The sequence below is a fragment of the Meles meles genome, chromosome 10 (assembly GCF_922984935.1).
Source record: "Meles meles chromosome 10, mMelMel3.1 paternal haplotype, whole genome shotgun sequence".
In the NCBI taxonomy this organism is placed as follows: domain Eukaryota; kingdom Metazoa; phylum Chordata; class Mammalia; order Carnivora; family Mustelidae; genus Meles; species Meles meles.
This window is the reverse complement of record NC_060075.1, coordinates 49,125,439-49,147,314: the sequence shown is the minus strand read 5'-3', so window position 1 is coordinate 49,147,314 and position 21,876 is coordinate 49,125,439. Positions and strand designations below refer to the sequence as shown.

At 43.0% G+C, this 21,876-nt stretch overlaps 1 protein-coding gene across 1 annotated transcript in view; it reads right to left on the bottom strand.

The window, feature by feature from the left end:
• The window catches only part of JAZF1 (JAZF zinc finger 1), a 315,462-nt gene that overhangs the window by 28,234 nt on the left and 265,352 nt on the right, over positions 1–21,876 (bottom strand). The window contains exon 3 of the mRNA XM_046020335.1: positions 15,005–15,201. Coding sequence (XP_045876291.1) covers positions 15,005–15,201 — 197 coding nt within the window. The remainder of the gene's footprint in view (positions 1–15,004; positions 15,202–21,876) is intronic.

The window sequence follows — 21,876 nt, the reverse complement described above, 5'->3', positions numbered from 1 at the left end:
CATCGCGGGTAACTCTAATGCCCCTTTCCAAGCTGGAGTAGGGATCAGAGGGTCTTTCTTCGACGGTTTTCATGACTATTCTATTCCATAAGTCCTATCTCCTCATCTGTTTTTCTCCTTGGGTGATGTGTTTTTAACAGCATTTCCAGGGCGCCTGATTGGCTTAGTTAGTGGAACATGGGACTCTTGATCTTGGGGACATGAGTTTGAGCCCCATGTTCGGTGTAGAGATTACTTAACAAACAAACATCATTTCTTAAAAGAACAGACTACTGGCAACAGAGTTCAGTCATCTGATTCCACTCTACTCAGGGGAGACTCTGACGGGCGACTCAGGACACGCCTCACCCCTTCTGCCCTTCTCCCTCCAGTGGGCACGTTTCCACTGTCCAGTGTGACTAACACTATCGTCCTTACAACTGACCGTGCTCTGCTAAGTACCTAAAGTGGAAGGAACACTGGGTTAAAAGTCTGAACCCTCTCTCTCTCTCTCTCTCTCTGGAAAAGTTTTGCCAGCCTCTGTTTCTTAAAATGTCAAGCATTAAACTGCTTTTATCTACTTTTATAAGTAGCTTTGGCAAGCAAGAAAGAAAAAGGCACAGCTGGATCATTCTCGAAAGTGTATTGTAATAACGACGTCCAGAGAGTGCTCTGGGCTTAAAATGCAAGGAGGTGGCAAGGCCACGTAGACGCCGATAAAGCAGACATTCCCAGCTGGGGGGCTTTCCTCGATTGACAGAGTCAGTGGGAGAGTCTCCATTACTCTTCCTGGACAGGGGTCCATGCCCTGGGGCGGACAGCTGGTCTCCACAATGGGTGCTCTATACTTGAAAGCCCTTCAAGACTAGAGGCAGTCTTTTCTACTGCCGCGTTGTAGCTTGGAAATCCCAGCTAGTGATGACTTTATGGGTTTGTACGGTCTAGACAAGAGGGTTACTCTTTGGTGAAATTGCTCCGTGGGGAGGTTACCGTAAAAATTCCCATACTACTAATTACCATGCCGAAGGGCAGGCTACCGAGAGGACGCTGGCCTTTGGCAGAGGCTGCGATTGGAAACCCAGTACTCCCAAGCTTTATCACCGACTATGTTTACTTTCTTCCTTGTCAAAACAAGGACAGGAAAAGGGGACAAGAGCCCTAGTGAGAAAAATCAACTCAAGGTAATAAGGGAGGACGAAGAAAGAAGGCTGCCCACACAGCTCTGACCTAGAAGACGGGGCTTGCTTGGAGAAACAGGGGAAAGCTGACCCTTTTTCTGCTTTGTGTTTTCTACGTAGGTTGTTTTGACTTTCTCTGCATCTTTGGACCATTGCAACAGAGTGTGTAAAGATACAGTAGTCCAGACTATGTATAGAGGGAAAATGCTTCCCAAAATACCACGGCTGTGGAGCTAAAACCCGGAGGAACTCACAACTATTTTGACCTTATGTTTCACGGGACAGATAGAGGTAGGTGGCTGTATGTTCTCCTGTGATACTTGGAAGAAATCATTTTCACCTACCCCAGGACCAAGCCAAGAGAAAACACGTATCTAGAAAGCCTGGGACTCTGGTTAGCTACCTCTTTGGGAGGAAAAACGGGCTTCTGGGAAGGGAACTCAGTAAGACCGGGAAGATGAATGTGTTACGGCTAGATTGAGGCCATTCGGAGTACTTCAGAGACAGGCACTTTGAACTGTTTCCTGCGTATTCTTATTTTCACAGACCTCGATCCCCTTGGGCCGAGCCAGAGGAAAGCAACGCTTCAAGAACCCGATATGTCCCGGTGTGTTCACCAGAGCTTCACCATCTCTCTCCGGAGAGAGCGAGGGACCATACTACCTGTTGTTTGATATTCAGCTAGCATCAAGGTCATGGTCCTGGGATGCAGTCAAGTCAACTGCCCTGCATGGGAAATGAAGCCCAGGGCCTGAGGCTTAGTAACACCATGCTGGGGTCGTCTGAAGTTAACTTCAAGCCACAGGGCTCCAGATGGCGAGCATCACGAACCCCGGGGAAGACGGTTTACCCCACAAGACTGTAAGGAACCAGCACACAGAACTGATTGTTTTGTATCTTCCTCTGTCAATGGGAAGCACCAATGACAACTATTAATTGGGCAACTAGGTAACAATCTGGTTTATGACGCTAATAAATTCAGGCCACCCAGAACGCTTTCGAGACAAGAACCTGACATTGCTCTGAAGGAGTCATAAATTGCCATCTTCTGGAAGATGACAAGAGAGGCAAAATATTCTGAGAAACTATCCACTCACTTTTGACTCCTGTCACCTTTCCAAAATATACAATCATATAATAGAAAATACAGACAAAGTGAACAGAAATTCTAGGAGGCTGTGAGAGTCACTGCTACCGTGAACATGAAGCTCCTTTCAAGTTTATATATAGCATAATTCATCTTCCAGTTTGCCCTCCTTGCTTGACAGAATTAAAGGGACAAAGCTCCTCACTGTACCACATCGACAGCTTTAGCTCAACGGTTCCCACCTGACAAAGGACGAGCTTTCTAGACCTGGCAAACCTTCCTCTTCTGGTGATGCCAGGAAACATCTTTGTAGAGAAGCGAAGACAGGGAGGAAAAAAAGAAATTCTTTTTGGAAAATTTATTACTGATTCATTTTAGGGAAACATGGCTCTATAGATTATTTACATGTGTGTTAGCTGGATTCTACTGAACTTTTAATTTGCTGTGTACTTGCCAAGTATCATATATTAATTACCAACGGTGTACACATGCTTCTGTAATGCAAGCTTCTTATGTAGCTATCCCAGAACCTCAAATTTATTTCTGAAGAGAACTTTAAAATCCCAATTTTTAGATTTGCAGTTACTTCATAATTTTAATTTTACGGTTTTAGTTTCCAAAAGGGGCTTATTCATTTCCGGGGGTGGGGGAACTCCAAAAAAACAAGCAATCGTCCAGACTGTGGTGCGTTGTCCACAGGTGGTAGCAGGAACCCACCTAGTCTGTCACAGCCAACTCCAGGCCAGGCCCCTCTGGCAGGTCACTCGCAACTGAGCTGCAACGTTTTAATTTTATGCTTTTAAAAGTTAATGATTTGTCAAGTTTTGTTAGCCTTAAGAAAATAATTTCCTTTAGGTACAGCCTAGCATATTCTAAATCACACACACATATATTACTAAAACCAAGTGGATTTAATTCAACAATTTTTTTCAAAGACTATTTCCTTTTAATGGCAGTGAAATTCTGTTCATAGCATCTGAATGCTCTGCCAAAATTAACTTTATTGAGTTGAATTTTAGGGAGACCTTTTTTTCCCACCATGGGATGAGATTTTCAACACGATTACAGTTTAGAACTTTATGGAATTTTACAGAGTAGTCACCTAAGGAGATGGTACGGGGGCCTGTTCAAGATATAGGATCATGATCGTATCCTAAAAAATTCACCCAGAATGGAGTGCCTGGCACTGGCCCTTGTGTTTATGAGTTTACGGGAGTTCAGACTAAATAATGCTGCATGGTTCTGCCTGGTGGACAGAAATGGGAACACAGCATCCGATGGAAAAGCATGCTGAGGTCCTTTCCACCCCCGAATTTAAGATTGTATGCAACTGTTTTCCTGTCAAACATTGTGACTAGAATTTTTACCGTGCAGTTACATAGCCTATAGAAAGCTTGAGAAATCTCACACAGAAACACTTTTGGTTTGTTTTTTACTATTTGCTACAAGAGAAATCTGCTTTATACAAGTTTTTCTTGTTATTTGGTATTTCTTGTTATTAGGGCAATTCTGAAAACTGTATCCATTTTAAAACTAAAAATCCCCCTGGCCAAGGCTGGAAAGGGACATCTTAGTTGGCCGACAATGGCAGGCACTCTCTAGCTACTTCATCTAGTTTATTCAAAATTACTGGACGAGAGGAAAACCGGTTTCTCTGAGTGACTTGTTCTCAGGCCTATAATCACCTGGAACACCTTGGCTGCCTTTTTTGTCTTTAGGGGGGAAAAATAATAATTGGGTGCCTATGTAGAAAACATAGCACATCGTGGCAGAGTTAAATCTCAAATTCCTACACAGCTGTTCCCCAACCAACTTCAGTTTCTTGGGGATGATTTTTGATGTGTGTTTCCATGCCAAAGAGAGCCTGAACTGGCTAGGTTTAAAGAAACAAACAACTTATTGAGCCCAGTGGAGTATGAAACCCATCTTCGATCTGGTTAAGATCAAGTCAACTCATTTTTGGTCTGATAGATATAAAGTGACATAGTTTTCCAAGGAGGAGTGATGTAAGCTTAGTGGCAAGCTGCTAGAAACTTCTGTGTCCCTGGCACCAGATTGGGTCTGGTAGCCTAACTTTCTCCCTTCCTGTCAAATACCACTTTCTTTTTAGTGCATCTCCAAGAAGTCTGCACAAAGCCCTGGGACAGGAGTGGGGAGATTCTGTACCTTGACTCTCTTGCAGGCACAAATTCACTTACTGCTTTCCCGTTTTTCTGCACATTCTTTAACACTGTGCAGCTGGACGTGCCTGGGGATCATTCTATTTTGAAAACTAGACCCACATGGAAAAGACATTAAAATAAGTTTGCTGCCGTGACACCCGTGAAGATGAAAGGGCTTCTCTGATTTTAATATGCTGTATTTTAGATGGGAGGGAAAAGAAAAGCCTTCTTTGGAAACAGACATTTGGCGGGGCTGCAAATTCATCAGGTGTTAAATCCCCATCGCCTTCGCGGCAGAGGTGTCCGGGAGTGCCGCGCGTCTGTTTATTCATGTTTCCAGTGGAATCGGCACCGTTTTCCAGGCTTACAATCCGTTGCTCTCTTTAGCACTCTGATTTCAGCTCTTGAACTTGCTTTCCAAGGGAAATTACTGAGAAGTGTGCACTGATGGGTGCTGGCATATGAGTGAGCTCTGGACCTTGGCTTAAAGAGACTGCACTTTTTTGGGGGGTGGGTAGGGGAGCACAGCACAGTCTTCAGGTGTGCCCTTTAATTTTTTTTTTTTTTAAAGATTTTATTTATTTATTTGACAGAGAGAGATCACAAGTAGACACAGAGGCAGGCAGAGAGAGAGGGGGAAGCAGGCTCGCCGCTGAGCAGAGAGCCCGATGCGGGACCCGATCCCAGGACCCTGAAACCATGACCTGAGCCGAAGGCAGAGGCTCAACCCACTGAGCCACCCAGGTGCCCCTAGGTGTGCCCTTTAAAATGACTTTATCTTGTGATCTCTCCTGATATTATTTTGGCAGGTGCAGAGACCCCTGCTGGGACAAAGAGAAAGCAACTCCCATGGAGAAACAAAGCCTTGCTACGAACTGTTTCCAACAAGAGGTGAAAGAGGACGGTCAAGACTTTTAAGATTTCTTGTGGGAATTCTTAATAGCAGACATATTATTTTTCTTGAGTTCAATTAAACACAGTTAAGAATAGAGAAGAAATTCTGGTTTATAACTAAGTGTTATAGTTTATATATAGTTTTTATATAGTTTATATAGTTTTAACGTCCACAGTTAAGCTAAAATGGTAGGCCTCAAAAATATTTTCATTGGAAGGTAAATCATAGACAGCTCTGTCACCACAAATATGACATTGGAAGATAAGCCGCTCTTGAGGACTGTCCAGGATAGAAACTGGCTTTTTTTTTTTTTAAGAGTTTCAGAGGGTAAAACTAAGCTGCTTTAATTTTCATCCCTGAAAAATTCTTAACATAATGAAGCACTCTTTATCTCATGGGAAGCAAAATGTTTTGGCAATGTGAAGATCCAGATGCTAGAATTTTCTATCAGGAATCCTTTTAGTCATTAACCAATTCTAACTGTGACCTAAGACTAAGCGTTTGACAACTAGTTCTGCTTGGTCTCCCCTTCTTTCCTCTTTTCTCCCCGCTTTATTTCTTCACTTGGTATGCACTGGCACTGTTTTATTTGACCATGCTATCGATTCCTCAGTGTTCCTAAGAAAGCTGAGGATACGGGATTCCACTTACTGTCTGTCTTCAATGGAGAGGAAATTCCAGAGATTTTAGTACTCCAAGGACCCACTGCATGTATTTACCTCCTTTGTTCTTAAATGAATTGTTTACAGCAGAGGAAATGCTATTTGCTCCCTCAAGCGTGGGTGGAAACTGTGGGCTCCCAGTCCTCATTTCTGCCTGGAGCCACTGATTCTTTTTTAACTTAGGCAAGCACATCCAGAGTGCAGTGCACAGATCTCAAGTGTTTAACTGAGAAGTCTAACAAATGGATCCCTTTGGGTAACCAACATCTCAGTCAAGATATGGAAAATATCACAACAGAAAGTTCTCTTGTACACACCCTTATCTCCATGCTCCCTGAGTCAACCACTGTTCTGAAGTCTGTCTCCACATACTGGTTTGCCTGTGGCTGAATTTCTTGCGTACTCTGACTCCTCTCAGTGTAGGTTTTTCTTTAAGATTCATCCATGTTTTTTCGGTGTGACATCACTCTGTTCCTTTTTATTGCCAACTCTGTAGGTCACTGTATGGACAGATCACGATTTGTTTATCCACTTACCTACAAGTGAATTAACCTTCTGGGTTTCTTGTGAATAGAGCTGCTCTGTGCATCCTTGCACTTGTCTTTTGTGGACATGGTTTCACTACCCTTGGGTAAGTTCCTGGAGCGGAATTGCCAGGCCAACTGCACTTTGGCTTTGGAGCCCCAAAGAAGCTATGTGATCTGAGAGCATCTCATTCCCCTCAACTGGGTAGAGGAACAGCGACCTCTGATGCTCTCCCCCCTCCTCAGGGCAGTTCTGAGGATGTTCTCTGCCCTTCAGAGAAAGGAGAGCAGGGAATTTCTAAGATGGTATAGTAAAAATTCACCTGGCCCTAAAGACTTTGAGATGACCTTTATGTGGCCCTATGACCTAGATATATCTTATTAGTGCAATGTTCAGTTCTGCCACATCATGAAGGCCCTGAAAATGAAAAAGCTCCTCAAAGTGGGTGGGGCCAAGGGGTGCCCCCACCTCCGACTGCAGTGGTGGCTGGGCCTGTGTGGCCATTTCTTTCAAGAAGAGAGGGGACAGAGCTCATAAGTAGTGTGTGCGTTTGTTAGAAACATTCAATATTCCATTTTCATCATGCTTTGAATTTCCACAATTAAAAGGGCTAGTCTCATTACGTTAACCAAAATAACAAAACAAGATCTAAAAATCCATGAACCGGCTAACTCTTTACTTCTACCATCCCTGGTCATAAAGCGGTTATCGTAAATGTCCCCCTATTAATAATGTAGAGTGTCATTTTTGTTTTCAGATAGGACACCCCCCCCCCTTCCTTCAGAAAATGGGCCTTTGCCCAGAGCAGGTCATTAGCAAGTACCACCTGTAATGCACATTCCTGGAAGCAGCTTTTTCTAAGGTTAGTGCAGACCAAAAATAAACATGCACGAGCACCCTGGCCAGGGCTGGTGAGATACTGTCTGCCTGAAAGGACTCAGTTAAGAGCAGAAAGTGTTTTCTTTGTTTGGAATGTGCTATTCCAGAGACTTCAAGAAGCCCTAACGAGACTGCCTGCTTCAGTTCTTCCCATCACTGCCAGCCGACAGTTCCAGAACATATGGGGCTTCTCTACCCCTGTATGGTCTTCTGTAGGGTTGGGCCCTTCCAAAGCCAATGTCCTTTCTGAACTGGTGGTTTCAGGAGAGACACTGTTAACACAAGGAGATCCTGCCATCCTGCTCTCTAGTTCATTCATCTTCACAGTGAGGTAGGATTGCCTCCCATGTACAGATATGGAAATGGAGACTTGGAAAAATTTAAGGCCAACACTCTCTCCAGCAGCAGAACCGAGATTTGAATTCAGATCCCTCTGATGCTTAAGGCTCTTAGCCCTTTACTTCTACAGTCCCAGAGTTTTGAAAGGTGCACCAGAAAACCCCAGATTCACTAACACCTTTTGTTAACATACCCAGGTCTGATCACTAAAATTCCATAAGCTGACATTCGGTAATGATCATGGAGTAGGAAACTGTCTGCCCCAGGTCACTTTCCCACTGATCTCATCTCATTCCAGCTCCTCTGTAATTTACGTTTGCCTTACAGTATCTAAGACATTTTATGCGTGTGCATATACAGCTTGTGACTGTGCTAAAATGGCACAGAGGGAATGGCGCTGTTTGTATCTCTTTTTGTCTTACTAATCTCCCATGCTGATAATTTAGGCCATCTGTGCTTATGTCATGTTCATTACATGTCTGTCCTACATGTTTATAACTGGCTTCTACTAAAAGATGTAAGCTCTACTCCATGAGCGCTATGCCTTACACTTTTCTGTACCCACAAGACCTGGCACAGCACCTCTAACAAAGGAGATACTTAGTAAATTAAGTCGGATGAGAAGATGCCCAGTCCTGGTGCTGTGGAAAACAGCAGCCATGCCATTTGGGAACCACTTGAACTTGGGCAAGGTGTCATGTAAGTGAGACTTAGTTTCTTTTGTTTTTAAAGTGGGGTTGATAATGATGAATGTGAATGTTTTCATGCACTATAAAGTGCTATAAAGAGCTAATCTACTATTATTACAGATCACCGGGTTGACTATTTTCTTCCAGCCAAGAAAGAGTTTTGTTTAGGAATCTAAATGTCATATAAGTTGTGTAGTTATGGAAAAGTAATTGAAATACCATTTTTTTTTGTTGTTGTTGCCGGCCTTACTCTACCAACTTTGAGAGGCAAGAGGAGATGAAAAACAAGTTGCCACATGCAATGGTGGGGAAGGAAGCAGAACTGGCCCCAAGATGGGAGCACGACCCTCAGGAAGCAGGATAATGGTTTTACGAGTCAATCAAAAAAGAGGATGGAAGAACAATGATTAGACCAAATTAGTATGTAAACAAACAAGCAAAAAAACCCATGGGCCAGGAAAGGGCGTGTTCGTGATCCTGAACAGAATGCAGGCCAGATAGAATAGCAACATCTTGTCATTCTCCCGCAACAAGACAGCACTTTATGTGGAAAGGCAAATGGGAATCGAGGCCGTTTTCCTAACAGGAAGATTTGGGGGAATGGTTCTTCAACATGGCCTAGATGATCAGCTCTTTAGGGCAGGACCTGTGCCAACGACCAAACGATGGCTTCAGGCATTCATAAGTAGGTCACAGAATTCAGTCTTGCTGAAATATTTTGCTTTTCTTTCTCGTTTTCCACCATAAAACAGAATAGGATTTCTCTCTTTAAGGTTTTTCCTTCTATTTCCTCCTCCTCCTGGGATGGGTGGGGGGAGATATGTTAGTTTAGACTTCACCTTGGTTATCTCTGAGATTTTCTGCTTCTATTAAGCCTATGTAAGTTTATCTTGCCTTCTAAAAATAAGGGCCTGGAGGGGCTGGGGAGAGTCCATCTCAACCCCATTTAAACAGTTTCTAAATGTCAAGTAAAATTTTATCAATTTTGGAAGTCTATATTGCACAGTAATTTCCATCCTGAGAGCAAAATTAATGCTTTTTAAAAAGACCTGCTGTGGACCAGTAACTACTGGAAATTTGAAATCTTATAATCTGAGCAACTTATTGCAAAAGCCATAAAGGAGTGTTAAGGGTCTACTGTAAGGCCAAATAGCAGGAGACACAGAAATATGAAGGGAAATAACACAACATAAAAACTCAAATTATGCATTCATAGATATTATCTGTGACTTCACACTCATTACATGGAGCCTAAACAAGAAAACAAAAAAAATTGGTTTAATTTCCTTGGGTGCCTTTCTCTGGTTTAATATTTTAATGCGCCCCCCCCCCCCCCACCGAGTGGGCCAAAATATATATACAAATATTTTCCAGGAGAGACTACGCAATGCTATTATAACCAGAAATCCAGCCAACTCTTTCCATAGCTTCTCCATTAAGACATAAGCGAGCATCTGTTCAGTCCCATTGGACCCATCTCTGGAGTCCTAGCAAGTCGACTACAGTAACCTTTCTCCAGGCAAGGTGGAAATATGTTAACCCAAGCAAGAAAACACACAGCTATGACAACTAGAATGATCACATTTTTAAAAGAGCACTTTCCCAACTTGGGCTATGGGTTAGAATGATTTAGTTTGAGAGAGCTTTTAAAAACGCCCAGTGCCCAAGCCTCACCTACCAAATGATCAGAGTTTCAGGGATGGATCCCAAGTGAAAAGTGGCTTAAATATCCTCCAGGTTTGGGGGAGGGGTGCAGCTGGGGAGGTGCCTGGGTGGGTCAGAGGGTAAAAAATGTGACTCTTGATCTCGAGGTCATTTGAGCCCCATGTGTGGCATAGATTTTATGTAAAATTAAAAAAAAAAAAAAAAGAATCTTCCAGATGATTTTGATGGAGAGTCACTGTTTTAAGAGATTCAGTGGCAAATATGGGGTGGGGGGAGTTGGGGGAGGAAATTACTTCCTTGACTAATCTATAGGCACTATAACCAATACAATTTGCCAGAGCTACCCCAGACCTTTCCTACAGGATGACCTCCTTCCTCCTCCCAGAAGAGATAATTAAATTAACTTGAAGAAAATGAACTCATTAAACTCTTTCTTGGAGGGTAGGGGGCCATCAACAGTCCTGTCTCGATCTTCCCATTATATACACTAAACAGTTGTAGTTATAAAAGTAAAGCAGACTCATCTTACGGAATGGGAAAAAAGAGAAAGGAGGAAATGACACCCATTTTCCCATCATATTAAGGTAACCACAATTAACTTTTTTAGAGCAAAAAATACAATTGGGATCATGCTGCACATGTGGTTTTATAACCTACCAACGTGAAAACCTTTCCGTGTCACTACATGGGCCCCTAAACATTGCAGTGAATGGCTGCAAAGCAATCCGTTGTTCGAAATGGCCATTACTTCCTGGTGACTGAGGCTTGCTTTACGTTTACTCAGAGACATAATTAGGATCATGATCCCTTGAATGACAAAGTAAAATTAATCTGAGAACTCCTGACAGGATAAACTGTTGGCATAAAGGTAAAGAGGCGGCGGGTGGGTAGGGGTGGGGGGCCGATGGGTATCATTTGCCAATTTGACTGATGGAAATACTCCCACCACGGCCGTTTTCAAGACAAACCTTCTAACAACTGGTTTGCAAACCTGAATATTTATTTAACAACCAGCTCTCTGCAATCAACTCCAGCTTATCCTTAAAGAAAAGCCCAGCTAAACTAAAGTGATCTGCTATTTGAACGGTAGAGCGGTAGGGCGGGAGTTCTGTGAATGAAAGGGAACCACAGATCCAGTTATCTTGACATTCTTTTGTATTTTGGGCTTGGAGTTGTCAATTGGTGACTGGAGCAGCTAGATGGCTGAAGGTCTAGTACAAGTTTTCTAACAGGTCTTCATGTGGCAAGTGTAAGTGCACTGGGAAGACCACATTTTTTTGAATAGACAGATGTGGGGCTTTGTGAAGTTAACCTTATTAAAGCCTATGTTTCTTTATTTTTTAAAAGATTTTATTTATTTATTTGACAGACAGGGATCACAAGTAGGCAGAGTGGCAGGCAGAGAGAGAGAGGAAGAGCAGAGAGCCTGTTGCAGGGCTTGATCCCAGGACCCTGAGATCATGACCTGAGCTGAAGGCAGAGGCTTTAACTCACCGAGCCACCCAGGTGCCCCTGTTTCTTTAATCTGTATATGGGAATAATAATGTCATCTCAGTTGAGCTGGTGTTGGGATTAAAAACACCATACATCAAGTACACAGTAAGCGTATAATAAATGCTCTACAAATGTTAGTCGTCTTTCCCCCTTAGTGATTATACTCTAGATGTTATTACTTCTAAGGAGATGGGTATGAATTCTTTTGACACTTTATTTGCAGGGAATTTAAGGAAGTTGGTCTTTACATTACATATCTTTATGATTTAAACCAGGGGTTGGCAAACTATGGCCTGTGAGCCAAAACTGGCTTGTTTTTAAAAACTTTTACAAAAACTTCCAGTTTTGAAGGAACACACCAAGTTCGTTCATTTATAGAGTTCTATGGCTGTTGTCATGCTACACGGCAGGATTGAGTCACTGGAACAGAGACCACAGGCCCTAGAAAGCACGAATTATTTACTATTTGGTCCTTTACGGAAAAGGTTTGCTAACTCATGATTTAAACCATTCTAGCTTTCCTTAAGTGAATACTTTCTTTTATATATACATATACCTATATACATACATATATTCAAAAAATAAAACAACTTAGAATAGAAAATGAAAAAGATGAGGAAAAAAGATTCTCCTAGGATTTAGAAATTGCAAAATACATATTGGGTCCAAGAATACCTGAGAAATACATGAAACTCCGGGATGAAGCTGAGCTCTAATTTAGTCAAGACAGTATATTTTAAAGAAATATTTTATAAATGAGACTTTCTACAAGAGGACTATTACTTCTGGACCTGGAATATCCCTTCAATGTGGAACTTGGAAGAGTGAATTTAGGAGGTAGAAACTTGGAATATTATTTACAACTTGGCAAAGAAAGTGAACGAAACCACATTAGTCAGGCAAAATAAGCTGATCTCTCTAACTACAGGTAAAATAACATTTCAAACATTGAAAAATGTACACAATCAAAATTGCAGAGGGTAGAGGTTTAAGCAACCATTTCCCCTAATTTTTGATGTTTACATGGAACGGTCTTCAAGCAGCAAATAAGTTACCAATGATCTTGACAGACTGAAAATGATACATCTTTACCACAACATAAATTAATTCTCTCAGTGGGAAATTGTTAAAATAGGCAAGGTGTCAGAAAGGTTTCTTTATGTCTGAAGGAAAGGAAATGATTCCATTTCTTCCAAACATTCTTACATGAAAAATAATAAACTCTCACTTTTAAACTGTCTATTTTCATGGGGTTCTATGGCACCCGCTACTAATTGGTGCAGTCACGGTTATCTGGCGTTGGCCACAAGTCAGTCCACATTAAGTCAGGTATAAAACACTCTCCAGTATAAAACCACCCCCATAATTCATATTCCATATGAATAAATATTCATAGAAATGCCCAGAAAAGGGATCGCAGAGTTACACTACATTCTCATAGCATTCCTTAGATTCACATAGCAAATATTACACAAAGATTCTGCAAAGTAAATCTTCACAGAATAAAAGAGAAGGGAAATATGGTGGCCGTCTAAAGGATCAGACAAATGCTCGACACAAATAAGCCAATTCAACCTCTATAGGAGAGTGATGCTGATTCTGTTCCTGAAGCTACTAGTTGATAACTCCAGACCACGGGATGAACATTTATTGAATGCTGGGTGTATACACATGCTCTCACATTTAACTCACATAAGAACCTGTACAATGGGTATTATTAGTGACCTGTAAAGGGAGAAGTACAGATAGGAACTCTGATTGGTCTGTCTACCATGCCTGTCTTATCTTCAAAATGCCTAACCATGACCAAACATAAGGTGTCTATCAGCCATGAGTCCCCCAAACTGCCCTAAGGAAGGGGCTCTCATAATCAACTAAGTCAACTTAAGTCTAACTAAGTCTCATAGTCAACTAAGTTTGGGAAACTTACTAAATCCTCCCCTTCAAGAATAACAATGTATATTAAAGCCCTGCATTAAAGAAATCAGTGTACTTTGGTCTAACCCATCACTTCCCCCATCTGATTAAGAAATCTCTTTCCCTCCAACTACTATGTTATGAAGTAAATATTCTGAGACACAATTTGCGAAATACTACTGTAGTCACCTACCTACCTCCCTTGACGGGAGATGGCTGAAAGAGAGATCTGCAAACTGTCAGAGAAAATCAACTTTCTTAGCCATAGTCAAGGGGCTGACGCAACAGAGATGATGGTGTGATTTTAGGGGGCCTCTCTTTGCTCTCAGGATCAACCACAGTGCCCTGATCCCTGCCAAATGCCCTGGTCTGACCTCACGCAGGTCAGCCCGCCTACTCCTCACAGAGCTTCTGCAAAACGTTCCCTGGTGAAATGTTCCTCCATTCCCTCTTTACCTACTCGATTCCTACTTCTCTTTCAGGGAAAGCTTTTCCTGAATGTCTGTCAGGATGCTCTCATATCACCGAGTTTCATGCAGTGCTTGTCATGGTTACAAGGTTCTATTTATTTACTGCCTGGTCTAAACTCTGACTGTGGAGCGGGAAATAGATTCCCTGCCTCTCGGATGGGAAAAAGAAGAGGAGGGATCTTTCCAGCCTCCTTGGACTGTCCTTACTCATTCCTGCCCATGGAGGAGCCATAACTTAGTGGCTCTCTGATTTGGGGAGAAGGGGTTATGTGTGCTCATCTCAGGGCCTGTGGGGCACCCAGGTCTGCTTGGCCTCCATGTAAAAGGGTGGTTTGGGAAATAAGCTGAATTCAGGAAAGACATACTAAGAGAAGACCAACAGTTATGGATCCAAGTTCCATTCTGCAGTTTGGCTTTATTCACTAATAAAGTTGATTTTGATCTTTCCTCTGGCTGCTGTTTAATTTTCCAGTTGCTTCTACATCTGGGAGGGGAAGACAAGGGTGTGCTTGTTGGCCCCCTAGAATGCCAATGTCTTCCACTGGGCCGAACCTCCTTCAGGACAGGGATGAGGTCTCCTTCAGCTCACTATGGTAGCTCGGTGCCTGGCACATAGGAGGCACATGGAATTTTTTTTTTTTTTAACATTTATTGTGAAATATGCTTAAAATAAGCAAAACAGGGAGAATGGTCTAATGAACCCCTGTGTACTCGTCACCCAGCACCAACAATAATCACTATATGGCAATCTTGTTTCATCTACTCTTTCACCTGACTGAAGCAAGTCCACTTCAGGCTTCATACATGGCAAAGGCTCAAAAAAAAAAATGCCTATAGAACCATTATCATATACTCTATACACAATAATGTATCAGTGATAGAGGGCTAAATCAACAAACTCAGATCAGTAAAGAGTCAGAGAGGCAGTGGGTCAGAATCATCGTTGGTCCCCGGCCCCCTACTTCCCCCAGTGTATCACACGTCGCACTTGCGTGCATGCTGTTCCCCAACAACTATCCCTGTCCCCACTCCCCCCTCCCGGTGGTAGGGCCAGGCCACTCACCCGTGGGAGTGCTGCTGCGGAAGGAAGAGGAGGGGGTGATGGGCGGGGTCACGGGAGGAGTAAGGCTTCCACTGCTGTGGCGTGGTGGAGTGGACACATTCCCTCGAGACACGGAGCTGGACAAGGTCAACGAGAGCTTCGGCTGAATCTTCTTCTTTAGGGACTCCTGCTCTCGGCGGGCAGCATCTGTCATGAATCTGAAGGAACAACGGAAGGTGAGTAACTGGGCCCATCTCTGCAGCACTAGGAATGATGGCAGTTCTCCCGAGTTTGACAGATGCCCCTCCTTGGGAAAGGGGGTTGCTTACAATCTCAAAAACTCGTAACAGATTCCCTTCTCCTATGGGATGAAAGTATCTTCTAGTTCACTGTCTTCCGGTTCCTCAGAGGAAGGCCCCATTACTTCCAGAGGCAAATCCTCCTTGTGGGAAACTTGTGAACACGCACTATGTCTACACCCACGGCAGTGCCTTTGGTTAGAAGACTTCCTCTCTCTTGGAAGCTCCTTTCGTCTTTCAACTCATAGAAAGCCCACCCATTCTCAGAGATCCCCAGCACTCCCAGGTGGAAAGGGCCCCCTTCACCTGCGGGTGGGTAGGATTTATGGTCCCTACCGCTTCACTGCCGCTTAACATATGCGGCTTCCTGAAAGCGGATTCTTTTTTGTATTACTCCAGATCCTCATCTTGTTATCTGGATTTTTAAAAATTTTCCTGGCTAACTGAAGGTCTTGTCTCCCTACCCATTAGCTGAAAGGAAAGGACACAAGTCCCCATAATTGCGGCTAGCACACTGTCAAGTCCATCTCAGTAAACATTGACAGAATGAAGAAATCTGCCCAAGCAGATTCAAGAAGGGAAGAGAGCAGTACAAGGAGAAAGATGACTGCTGAAGATCAGTTTATGTTGTGATTTATTACCTGTAAAGAGAAAGGTGACTTTTCCTGGTCATTTCACTTTGGACACTTCAAAGTTATCCCTTCCACATTTCTCTTATGTTAGTAACATTCAAACTGTTCTTTTCTCACTGCACAACAGTTAATAAATTCATGTAATACAAGATTCAAAGCAATCTATGGTGTGGTTATCTCTCACCTAAAGAACCAACTTCTTTTTCGGACATCATACGATGTTTTTTTTTAAGTAGGCTCTGAGCCCAACATGGGGCTTGAACTCACGATCCTGAGATCAAGAGTCACATGTTCTACCAACTGAGCCAGCCAAGCTGCCAGCAAACCTTTTTTTTTTTTTTTGTATTATTGGTAGGCAGGTTTTGTCAGTTGCATTTTTGAAAACCGGCGGAAAGCCTACCGAACAGAGTGCATGAAAGCATTTAGGGAATGAAATAGGCAGCCATGCCTACTGCCTTGTCCTCTTAGCCACGGCCATCAAGTTCTCCCTATACCCACCCCCCATCACTATGTTCCATTTTAATACAATTAATCATTAATTAATTCATTCTACTTAAACAGGGTCTTAATGACCCAATACATTTCACATTCTGTCTAAAAAATGTCTTAGTATTTGTCTTCATTATGCTAGGAAGTTTTAGAAGTCAACATAGTTTCATTGCCTCGTAAAAAAAAAAAAAAACAGCCAACCAAATACCCAATGAAACAATATTACAGTATTGTTACAGTGTCTTAACACTTGGAACACTTAATACTTGGAACACGGATGGCCACATTTCTTGAATGGCGCCTGCAATACAATCTAGATATGTAATAATCCAGATTTTTATGAAGGACTGAATGATAATAAAGCTACATGCTTTGCCTTGAGTTCTTAGGTTTTGTGTTAGAAGGTGGAGAAGGTTTAAAAAGAAAGAAACGATGCCGCAAAACAGAATTGTTTGCACCTGGTAGCTAGGTACTCATTTACTTTCAGGTGGAAAGTTGGCTCTACTCTTCTTAAAACTGCTTTCCACCACTACCCCCATGCCCCCCCAAATTCTACTCAAAATATGGACTCTCAGAGAAAAGCAAAGAACTAGTGCTTTCTTCTATTATTCTAAGTAGAACTACTAACTAGCACAGTGCCAACCTTCTCCAATTGCGGTACATGGTATGTGGGGAGTGGGCAAAACCACAGGATAGACATAGTGCCTCTTCAAGAAAGACCAATGGTTCTCAACGTAGGTAATTCAAGTCAGTTTTTTGTTGTGCTGTGTTTTTAAAGCAAGGGAGTTGCATGCTCTACTGACCGAGCCAGCCAGGCATCCCCCACATCAGTTTTTTAAACGGTTTAAAAAAAAAAAAAAAGGGCAGATACCCTATGGAGTAGAACACAAAACGTTTATCTTGCACCTTAGTGAGAGTACAGGGCTTGGAGCCAGGCAGACAGGGGCTCCGGCCTTGCTCATGTTTCTATGTGACTGGAGGCAAGTTTGATAAACCTCTCAAAACCTCAGCTTTATTCTCCCTAAAATGGGAGACTAATGACTACAGGCAAAGGGTCAACAGACATTTTTTCCCTTTCTGCTGGAGAATCTGATCTTTGGTTAAGCTCAGGTAATCTGCTAAGAGGGTGTGTCAGCTACGCTAACAGTCAACACTCCCTATGGTCCCACGGACCCCTGACTGGTTCTGGACTGCGAAGAGTGAGAGACCATTTACACACAGCGGACAGGGGAGTCAGAACCTGGGCTTCCCGAGTGTGGTGATCTTGTACCTTGGCACGTCCCAGGCGGGGAGCCGTGCCCATGGAGCGTGCCCCTGGAGTGTCACAGGACCTCTGATGCCTCGTCTGCCAGAGCAGCCCCCACCTTCACCTGCGAGGCATCTTGTCTACCTTGTACTGGTGAGGACTCGGCACATGGCCAGATGCTGCCCCACTGGCAAGCTGTGGCTCTGCCCGCTATTCCTCTGACGAGACCCAGAGTCCACCACGGCTTCCGGTCATCCCGTGAGTCTGAATGTTCGTGATTGAGGAAAACCACCCACTAACGGACAGGATAGTGCTGACCTTAGAGGACGGTTGTAAGGACTAAATGAGGTAGTCGTGTCTGTCATATAGGAAGTGGCTCAAAACATGGAAGCTGTTATCATTATATAAACCTTTATAATATGGTTTTATCTATACATCCTGTCTACCTCACCTAACTCCAAGTTTCTTGGGGACTCACTGCATGTTCATAGCTCAGGAAGCTGCAGGACTGTGCCTCATCTACAGAACAGATTGTGGCTTGGCCAACTGGGAATCAGCCCTGGAGCAGGGGGAAACAGTGCCAGTTGGAAACCCTTGTCAAAAGAGGGAGGTAGGAGAGGAGAGAGACAGGCATGGGGCAGGAGGGCAGGCTTCTCTGTGTCTTGTCCCACCCCAGTGAAAAAGTATCAATAGCTCATGTCCTTTATTGTTAAATACTCTCCTACAGTTCAGATATAAAACAACACCCATAAAAAACCACAACAACGTGCCCACACATCCCCCACCTTCATCCCGACAGGAGTGTGATCAGCTACGGACAGCAATCTATATTTGGCTTATATCTGCTAAGTGCTTTCTAGAAGTGAGAACGAGACATCATGTTAAAAGCATTAAACATGAAACTCATAAAGCATTTCTGCCAACCTTCCTCTCCATGCACCCTCCCTCCTCCTCTCTTGGATTGCCGGTTGTGAACTTGCTAGCAGCTCGACTCGTAAATCATGGCAACCCTGCCATACCAACACACACAGCTGCATGATTAATTCCCGGGGAAACACACACACACACACACACACACACACACACACACGGGGATACATGCCTCAGGTGCTGTGGTTACAATTCACCAGCTTCTTCTCACTGGCAATACTGCCTGGCTTCTCTTCCTCTTCCACTTACCAACCATGACTACCTATTTTTTGATACCTATTAAATCCCAAATCCCAGTGTTTTAAAGTAATGTCCCACCAATAAAGCTCTTTGTCAAAAGATGGGCAGATTCCCAAAGGCAATGCATCCCTCGGGTAGACAAGTTTATAAAAGAGCCTGATGAGGCAGAGAAAGGCCATGAGTGCAGCCAGGAGTGGGGGACGCTCATAGTTCGGCTTTGACCAGAAAGGCAGGTCAATCTACCTTCCACCTTCAAAGGCAGCTGCCCTGTGACACATCCTTGAAGGACCTCAGCCCTGATCCTTCCAGTGTCCTTTCAGAATTGTCCCCCTATATTCCCACGGCTGAGAGGAAGGTCAGGCTTGGGAAGCCACATCACCCTGTGGTCCGAGTTTTTCTTGATGGGTTTTGACATGATGGGTCATCTTTTTTGAAGCCTTCAGTAACAGGATCCAACCTGGGGGCTTTAGAGCTGGAAGAAACCCAGGTAAGAAGACCATCTAGTCTAAGCCCCTCATGTTTCACATTAACTGGGAATTGAGGTCGAGTGGCCTGTGCAAGGTCACTTTGCAGGTGAAGGGCAGAGGTGGCAGGAGAGAATTTCAGCCTCAGGGCTGATTCCAATGCTCCATGCTCTGCCATGCTGCCATGGGCATGTCAAAGAACTCGGAGCTCTCTTCCTTTTGGTGCAGACTCCTGGTCTTCAAGGTCGAAAGGGCTTAAAGGAACCAGAGCTTAGGGCCTCGAGAAATGTATAGGGAATCCCTCCAGGGGTTTAGATGTTGGAAGTGGGGTAGGTTGGGAGACAGGAGGCCTCATTCTCTCCATGTTGGCCAAGTTCTGCTGTGTGGGGCTGTTTGACTCCTGGGGGGCCCTGGCTTTGTAGCCTCATGGGACTGTGACGTGGGGAAGCCTGGCTGTGCCTGCCTCCCTGAATTCTTTCTGCTTTGCAATGGGAATCGTTCTAATGTTGCAGTAGTGTGGTACTGTGGGTTTGTACTGGCTTGTGAGGACTGATCATTAAATTCTCAGGGACTTTTGTGAGCCAGGTGTTAAGCATACCAATTATTAAAAATTAAATTATGTGAATTTATAATTAAACAAGTATGTTTTTTAAAAGGTAATACGCAAAGCTTATCAATTCTTAATTATTTCATCCTACTTTACTGTTATTTATGTTTTGGGGGTTATTTACATTAATATCCTATCTGTTCGCTATCCCTGTCATATGGTGTGCTGTTTATACACCTTTTCCCAACTCTGGTCAATGACATCATGGTGCTAGCTTGAAGCTGTCTGCATTGGTCTTTATACTGTGGAAATTGGCAAATATTGCCAATCAGGGCTTTTTTTTTCTCTCCCTAAGTCAGTTATTCAATATTTATCAGAATACCTTATAGTTAATAATATTATTTTTTTAAATGTAGAAAGAGCACTTGAACCAGACTACTTGCCCATTAACACTGTCAATCAGGGAAGGGATAAAGAATACATAAGAACGTCTTCTTTTCCTTTTAAAAATTATAAAAATCCATCTCACTGAAATACACTTATGTAAACATTTTTATGGGTTTGTGGCTCGTGTTTAAAAACATCTTTTCAAATTGTGGAATGTACACGTATACACACACAGACACACACAACTGAGTACATATTTACATGTGCCGTTTAAAGAATAAAATGACAATCTACAGCCTCACCAGCTTATGAAAAAACTATTACCAGAAGTTTTGAAGTTTCCAGTTACAGGTATGGTTGATTTTTCAGGGTATTTTCCTTAGAGTATTGCCTTTCCACACATAGAGAAAACTGAGTATTTCTTGGGGGAAAAAAAGAGTCACCTGAGAGTTCTTTCACTGTTGACTAACAGCCTGGAAATCTGTGGTCAGGCAGAGCCGTGTTTTCATTTTGAAACTGAAACTGCCATAAGATTAATTTTAACTTTCCTACAAATCAGAAATGCCCAAGTTACTTTAATTTAATATGGTCATTTGTAGTAATATTTGTTATTGCTTGGGGAAGTACATATTCCTTAAGTAAATTTTCAAGACTCCGTTATAAATCTTTTAAACCCTTAGACCACAATGTTCATTCAGTCCGACATGTTAAATGTGGAAACATGAATATAACACCACAGGGGGAAAATGTCAAACTGCTGGTCCAGGGAGACCAGTTTCAACCACAAACTCAGGAAATTTACAGATTTCACTGGAACCTGGGCAGAAACCCCACTGCCACCTACTCTATGGCCAAACACCTGAGCCTAAGTGTCCTGCTGGGGAAAAAACCACATGGCTTTCCCTGGCTCTGGAGAACTCAGGCATGGAAGTGACCACTCGAAATATGGGGCTCTCTCAGAGAAACTTGAAAAGAATCCAGACTACGAGATGCATGGTGTGGTTTGGTTGTTGTTATAAGACTCTGGAGAGGGCGTGTGGTCCAGAGGCCTGAGCTGTGCATTGGGAGGCTCGTTCTGGGGCCAAGAAGCCAGTGGCCTCCGGAAGTCCCAAAGCTCTCCGTTCTGGCCTTGGTTTGTCTACTTGTTAAAATGGAAGTGTTCTGGTTTTACAGATATATGTAATACAGCACACTTAAGCTCCTTCCCAGGCCCAGCAGTCAAGGATTTCAGCAACAGCATCGTGCAGTATTTTCCAAACTTTTTTTTTTTTTTTAAACCTCAATCCATAGAAGCGTGTGTCATACTGGGAGCCTGGACACTTTGTATAATTAGGTCTGCAATCTGCAATTTTGAAATATCCAAAGCTCCGAAAACTGGAAAAACATTTTATAAGTTTGGCAGCAGAATTCATTGGGAGACAAACCCTGAATTGAACTGCTTAAAGGTTACTTATACAATTTATTGTATTTAGTGAGAATATTCACATGCCTCACTGCACAAATATTAATGTGGCTGATTCCAGGGGCTGCCCCGGACCCTGCAGGAAGCATTATGTACTATGCAGCATTTGCACCGTATTATCTTTCTGAAGTCAGAAAAAAATATGAAAAATTATTGAATTCAGAAAAATTATAAAACATACCTGGACACGAAGAATT